Source organism: Chiloscyllium plagiosum, chromosome 1 (assembly GCF_004010195.1).
Source record: "Chiloscyllium plagiosum isolate BGI_BamShark_2017 chromosome 1, ASM401019v2, whole genome shotgun sequence".
Classification (NCBI taxonomy): Eukaryota; Metazoa; Chordata; class Chondrichthyes; order Orectolobiformes; family Hemiscylliidae; genus Chiloscyllium; species Chiloscyllium plagiosum.
In genome coordinates this window covers 94681648-94689220 of record NC_057710.1, presented here as the reverse complement: position 1 = coordinate 94689220, position 7573 = coordinate 94681648, and the positions used below count along the sequence as shown (strand labels likewise).

The following is a 7573-nucleotide window of genomic DNA, read 5'->3' as shown; positions in this document are numbered from 1 at the left end:
TACCAGAGGATCTGGTGGAGGCTGGTACAATTGCAACATTTAAGAGGCATTTGGATGGGTATATGAATAGGAAGGGTTTGGAGAGATATGGGCCCGGTGCTGGCAGGTGGGACTAGATTGGGTTGGGATATCTGGTCGGCCTGGACAGGTTGGACCGAAGGCTCTGTTTCCATGCTGTACATCTCTATGATTCTATGACTCTATAACAGACAACAAATAGACTTTTAATTTGATAAGCTGTCTTTGTGGTTAGATTTTAATTCCTAAGCTGATGTCTTCTGATTTCTCTGATTTAAACAGTATCAGCTTGGGTTATGGATTACAAGTAATTCATTTTGCTTCCTTTCTTTTTCATGTGCTGATCAACCTGTTAATTTCCAGTATGATGTTAATTTCAGTGCCCAGTAATGAAAAGTATTTGATTTACAACTATGCAGCCAGTAACTGAAATAAGCAAAGACAAGGAAATGCTCTTGAAGAATTCTTAATACACAACCAGCTTTGACAATTCAGTTGAAAATACAACCCTATGCTTTGTTCTCATCTTTGACATAATGCTCAGATTTTAATAAACCATCCACATATAAAGTAGTAACCTGGAATCACACTGTTATATGCAATCCGAAAATCATCTTCCATGAATAGTGAAAAGTAGCAGTGATTATTAATTAATAATGTGGTATTTATACAAAATGCACAAGAATACATTCTGACAAGATGTCCTATCCGAGATTTTATCCTGTCTATTCTTTCAGATGCCAACAAATCTGCTTCATATTCCAAGCAGTTTTGCTTTCTTGCATCAGATTTTCAACTTCCAGTTTGAATTTGTATCTATGGTCACCCTATATCACAATAAAACTGAATTCAGCAGCAACAATTGATCTTCAAACCACACCAACAAGCAATGCAATTTAAATGGAGAGTAAATCTATATACAGGTTTATCAATTCAAGATTTAAAATCCTTCCTGTATTGTGCCTCTGATATTTTTATAAGTTAATAAATAAAATCTAGGAGTTCAGCCATTCTTGGGAAAACTTGCCATGAACAAAATGACTGCCTTCAACAAGAAACTTTTGGTTTTTAGTGAATGAGATATAACAACAAACCAGCGCTGTAAATGGAGAGAGCAAGAGTATACCTGCACTTAGGATGATGTTTTCAGCTCCTGATTGGCTTGTAGGTATGTTGTTGTACCTGACAGGCGGATAGTCAGAAGCCGTCGCTCCAAGGTAAGATTGAGATACTGAAGCTAATGTGGATGTTGATGCTGATACTGCTCCAGGGGCTATCCTGTTGTTCGAGATGCTCTGGTATGGATAATGCTGCTGCTGATGGTGGAAGTGATGCTGCTGCTGTTGTTGCTGCTGCTCAGTGTTGATGGTAACCGGCGGGTGATGGTGATGAGCCCCTCCTCCTCCAGTCCCGATGGCCAGTTGTGGGATCTCGATCATGGTGGGTCTTTCGTACCTCCTGGTCATCGTCTTCTTGCCAGGGAATGGTTTGAGGACGCTGTAGGGGGTCCGCTGTTTGCAGAGTTTGGAGATGGTACCCGATCGCAATCCTTCGTCCTCTGCCTGGTTCATCTCCTCCTCCATTGCAGATCGCCCGTGCGAGGGGGAGGGGGCGATTTTTCTTCCCCTTCTGGTTTGACGCTTCCACTCAGTCGAGCTTGCAGTCGGAAGGGCCGGCGGTGATTGACAGCGCCGCTGACCTACACCCAGGAGACATCCCGGCGAAGTAACGCGCAGCCCCCGGAGCGACCCAATGAGGAGGATGCAAGGGCGGGACTTCTGCTTGCTGCTTCAAGACTGCTGTCAATGTACAGGCTTCAGCGTCTGTCCCAGTGTGTCTGTACCTGTGTGCTACATCTCTGTATCTCTTACTCTCTACATCTCTGTGCTTCAGTTGTGTTGGTGCGTGTCTCTCTGTGTGTGTATGTGTCACTGTGTCTCAATGTCTCAATTGCGTGGGTTTGTGTCTGTACCTGCAGTTATCAGAGGGTCTCTCTGTTTATCTGTTTCTGTGCCTCCCTTTACCTACATCTCCCTGTGTGTTTATATTTGTACGCGACTCGCTGTCTTGCTGTATGTCATCCCGGCTATATCTATAACAGTGTGTGTCTGTATGTCTCCGTCTGTGTGACAACCTGTATGTGTCTCTAACCGTGTCTGTGTCTGCATACTGTCTTCTTAAAATTATAGTCTTGCAGAATGGTCTGTCAGCAAGAGTTTAAAATAACAAAAGACGGGCGCAAGTGAAGTCTTTCTTTGCATCTTAACACAATGTAATCGCCAAAACAAGTTTAGATTGGATGATTTAAATATTCAACCGAGTGCCGGTAAAATAACAAACAGTTGCCAATTTCGTCCAGCCGCGTACATGCAAGACTGCGACCTGTTTGGATGGAAAGGGGTGGGAGCGATAATGTTTAACCTGATGAAGCAAAGCTGCTCTAGTTCTGGGTCGTTTAAACGGAGTTTCGCAAAATCTTTAATTTCATACCAACCCCTGCTTTCTGTTATTTATTGACGTATTGGAGAGCGGCGACAGGAAATGCCTTTACGGGACACGATGCTGAAACCCTATAATCCTCATTGATGAGAAAGACAAATGCATTACTTAGAAAATAAATGTGTTAAATTGAAGTTCAACATAACTGGTTTTAAACAATTCTCTGACAATAAAAAAAACTGTAAATATCATTGTAATACTTTTGAATTAAGTTTCCGAGGACATAAATCAATAGCAGTTGGTATTTACGACGTTTGTCAAGTTAAAGGTCATTTATTTGAATTTGAAAACATTTAAATAATTAATACTCTTTTCATCCCTGCCCAATTTGCCTGGATTCTCTGCTCTCATTGGATTTCCTACTGCTATGCAGAATTGCCTCCTGTGCAGCTGCAATACTCCTCCATTACTCCTGGAAATGAAAAGGGTGCTATAAATTACAAGTGACAGAGAAAGCATTTCGGAACGATCAACTTTGGCTTTTAATAACAGAGCTGTTTACTCACTTGGATTGTACAAGTATTCCTAGTAGCAGTGTCAAAGCTGAACAATTTCCAGGCATGGGGATTATAAACCACCTGATGCATTAATTCTTCCAAAAATATAACCAAGACGAGAAAGAGGCAAGCTGTGTCTCATTCATCATGTTTTGGGTTTTCTTCATTCTCTTCTCCATGGTTGGTTCTCTTATTCACTGGTTTTCTTCTTTTCCTCCTGTTGGATTTGCCATTTTGTTTTGGTTTAACCGAAGGAGAGAAAATGAGCAAACTTAATAGGCTGTCCCAAAAGCAATATTAAAAGCCCACTACTGAGACAACAGGTTCTCGCGACAATTCTCACTATCACACATAATATAAATTTTCTTTGTTATTGTCCTCCAGATTCCTGATTTAGGATTTGCGGAACTGGAGCAGGGCTTTAGCGTCTCAAGCCTGCTCTGCCAATCAATAAAAATGTGGCTAATTGCAGTCGTATAGGGTTTATTCGTGGGATGAGGATGTCGCTGGCTGGGCCAACATTTTTTGCTCTCTCCTCTGCTGTTGCCCTTGAGAAGGGGTGGCACGGTGGTGCAGTGGTTAGCACTGCTGCCTCACAGCATCAGGGTCCCAGGTTTGATTCCAGCATCAGACAACTGTGTGGAGTTTGCACATTCCCCCCGTGTCTGCATGGGTTACCTCCCACCATCACAAAGATGTGCAGGTCAGATGAATTGGCCATGTTAAATTGCCCATGGTGTTAGGTGCATTAGTCAGAGGGAGGTGGGATGCTCTTCGGAGGGTTGGTGTGGACTTGTTGGATTGCAGGGCATTTTTCCACACTGTAGGGAATCTAATCTAATCAAGGTGGTGGTAAGCTGCCTTCATGAACAGTTGCAGTCCATGTGCTGCAGTTAGACCCACAATGTTGTTAAAGAGAAAATTCCAGGATTTTGATCCAACGACACCAAAGGAACAGTGATATATTTCTAAGTCTGGAAGGTCAAAGGCTTGGAGAGAAACTTTCAGGTGGTGGTGTTCCCATGTATCTGCTGCCATTGACCTTCTAGTGGTCATGGGTTTGGAAGATGCTGACTAAGGTGTTTTGGCAAATTTCCACAGTACATCTTGCAAATGATACACATTGCTGCTACTGAGCGTCAATGTTGGAGAGAATGAATACTTGTGGAGATGATCCCTATCAAGTGGGTTGCTTTAACCTGGGTCAAACTTCTTGAGTGTTACTGGAGCTGTGCTCATCCAGGGAAGTGGGACTTATTCTAATGTACTTGTGACTTGTGCCTTATAGATTGTGGAAAAGCTTTAGAGAGTCAGACAATGATTTACTTGCAGCAAGATTCTTAGAGGGATATATCTTCCAACTCCATACCTAACCTGATACCATATAACTGCCTGTTGGGCAGCCCCTGGTCAGAGGTGGAACAAAATTATCCCCCGTTAGCATAAATATGGCTGCAATAAAAGAATTAGCTTGCCTGATCCAACATTAAAGTGAAGCCATAAGTTAGCGCAATAGTAATTTTGAGAAGGTGTTAGCTCAAAGTAACAAGGTCTACTTTGAACAAAGAATCTAACAAATTAATATCTAGAGAGTTCTGCACAAACATCAGCTGCAGAGGTCTATAGAAGACAGTTTGATAAGTAATGTTTAAGGACAGTCTGAAGTTTGTAGCAAGCATTAAAGAGAAAAAGTAGGATCCCACAATAACAGACACAGATGGTATGGGTGGGATTATGACTTGTAAAAATCTAGGAAATCAGACAAGTTCACTGAGCTGTGAAAGTGATTGAGCTTTAGTCTTATCAATGAAAAAAATTGTCCTATTAGGTAAAAAGAGTTAATCAGAATAGGAGCAGTAAATTTCATCTCAGAAGAGTGTGTGACTAAAATGAGTTATAATGCAGCTGCAACAGAGAGGGGCAGTGTCCAATTGAACCTCCAAGGTCAGTTGCAGTTGGCCTCACTGGGAGTGTTAGCTGTGGCCAATATCACTCTAAGACCCATCCTAAGGATTGCCACTGAATCCCTGGACATAGGTGAATGGAGCAGGATGTGGGCAGTGTCTAACAGAACCTCCAAGGTAGGACCGAAACTGCTAACAATTCATTAGCTAAAGAATACTGACAGTTGGCGTAAAATTTTGCATATAGCTAACTTTATAGTAGAACTAACATTATAGCAATTAGTAGGAACTAACTTCCTCTTGTATCTCCTGTGGTGAGGACAGTGGGAAATATAGGATCAATAACAGAATTTGATACGAATAGCAGTGAATACAATGAATAACAGAATTTGAGCAGCCCTTCGAGATAAGCAATTCTGGGAAATGTCTGAAAAAAAGTGAAGTGTTAACTTTGGAATGTGAATTAATAGATGCATTGTAAGATCCCATTGTAAGATTTACAATGTCTGGTAAATATCATAAAATAATGGATGATTCCATGTAACTGCCTTTACTCCATAAGCTCAGCAAGCAAACCTACATCCAGAACCTCAACCTGAGCTGCAATTCTTAAAACACGCTAATTTGTCATCAATTGACATTTCCAGAAGAGAATTGCAAATGTCTGCCTTTTATGTGGCTGGCTCTTTTTGTTTAACTATGTCCATTGTGTTAGACTCTCCAAAAGTATTTCTCTCTAGCTGCTCTGTTGGTCTCCCTTAATATCTTGAAATCTGTGATCAAATCACCACTTAATGTTTGAAAACTCAACTCTGGTTTAATGTATCCTTGTATTTTTAACTCTTGCAATCCAAGTATCATTCAGTTAATCTATGCTGAACCACCAAGAACACCAAGATATTCTACTAAAGGTTTGGTTCCCCCAGCTGCTGACAATGGTGTAGACATGTTTTGCTAAAGTATGATTTCTAATCTCTTTTACTGTATTTGTACAAAGCCTAGCATTCCATTAGCTTTATTGATAGCGTTCCGTATCCACACAATAAAAATATAAGGATCATTGTACCTTAACACCAAAACATGGAGCACCATAGTTTCTAGCTTTGTAAAATCTAATAACTGTTCTATCTTCTTTAATCCTTTCCAAAGTGGATACCCTCACAATTGCTTTTATTGCACCCAATTTGTCTCACAGTTTTTCATTTACAATCCTACTTATCTTTGTGTCATTGGGGGTTTGAACATGAGACTTTATTTTTCATCAACTAAGTCATAAATGAACACAGTGAGGCTCCAACATAGACCCTTGGTGGGCGTTATTTTCTGAACCTGGCAAGTAGAATGCTGTAAATTATCCCTATTCTCCATCTCCCCCCGCTCAGCCAGTTTCATTACCAGGTTGATAAATTAGTTTAAAGTTGGGGATAGGAAGGACCCAAGATGAGACTTGTTTCCAACAGGTTTGTAATTGAGCCACTTGAAAGTAATTGCCCTTGAGCCCACTGGAATTTCATGGTTGCTCAGCGGTTTAAATAGACTTGAATGGATCACCCAAACCTCCAAAAGGCCACCCTGCATCCTTACGGAAGACGGAGTGTCCCTAATGTCAGGCACTCAGTTTCCGGCTTTGGGAAGGAGCCATGGATAACCACTTTCCTGCACTTGTCTCGAGCACACTTGCTATCCGAATCCCTCAACACCCTCGCCAAAGCCCACATCCTGCTCCATTCACCTATGTCCAGGGATTCAGTGGCATTCCTCAGGGTGGGTCTTGGAGTGACATTGGCAGCAGCTGCCACTCCCAGTGATGTCAACTGCAACAGAGGGCTGATAACCTCAGATCACACAGCCTGCCTCTCAGGGCATGATTTCTCCCCCCAAGGGATTTGATTATGTGGAAGGTCTGACAACTAAGAGAGTGTGGACACTTGAAATGAGGCAGGGCTCCTCCACAGAAGTGATGGGAATTCTCATCAGTTCTTCAATAAGTGGGAAAGGGGGCCCATTGTGAGCATGACATCCCAGCCATTGAGAAAGTTAAAAACAAATCACATCACCTGGAATGACTGTAACTGGCCATTATTTGAATGGCTTCACACAAGTTTTTTTCTTGAGTGAGCAATAATTTTTTGACCTTCATATTTATTGACAACACCGAGGATCCCAGTATCACAACAGTTTACTGATCTATGTGATCTTAGGATAGTGCCAAATCATCACCTTCTGGAACTCACAGGAGTCACACTGGTGTACATCCTTATCCTCAAATATGGTGGCCAGTAGTCTGAGCGCCAAGATGAGAAATAGTGAGTAGTGAGAGGCCAATTTGCATGCAGTTATTGTCTATTCTTGCCTTATTAATGTGCAGTTTCCTATTCTCCCAGCCTGCAAGAGGAAGTAAATTACAGTGATTGTTGATGTGAAAGCCAAGGCAGGTATCTGACAGTCCTGGTTCATCGCTTGCTCCCCTGGATCTCCGTTTTGGCCAACAATCCTCAAACTTTCATGGCATCTACCATGGGTAGCACCACCTGCAGGTCCCAGTCTACAGAGGTTGGCATTGGACACACACCAAGCTCACCGCATCATAATGGCACATACCTGCCTCACTAAGAATGCATTTATCCAATAATGTACTTTGGAACACACCAAAAC

At 41.9% G+C, this 7573-nt stretch overlaps 1 protein-coding gene across 1 annotated transcript in view; it reads right to left on the bottom strand.

Moving 5' to 3' along the window:
* LOC122550809 (BEN domain-containing protein 4) overlaps positions 1-2729 on the bottom strand; it is a 44582-nt gene extending 41853 nt beyond the window's left edge. Inside the window, exon 1 of the mRNA XM_043692101.1 lies at positions 1145-2729. Within this exon, the coding sequence (XP_043548036.1) occupies positions 1145-1601 (457 nt within the window). The 5' untranslated portion in view covers positions 1602-2729. The remainder of the gene's footprint in view (positions 1-1144) is intronic.
* Between the last annotated feature and the right edge of the window lie 4844 nt (positions 2730-7573).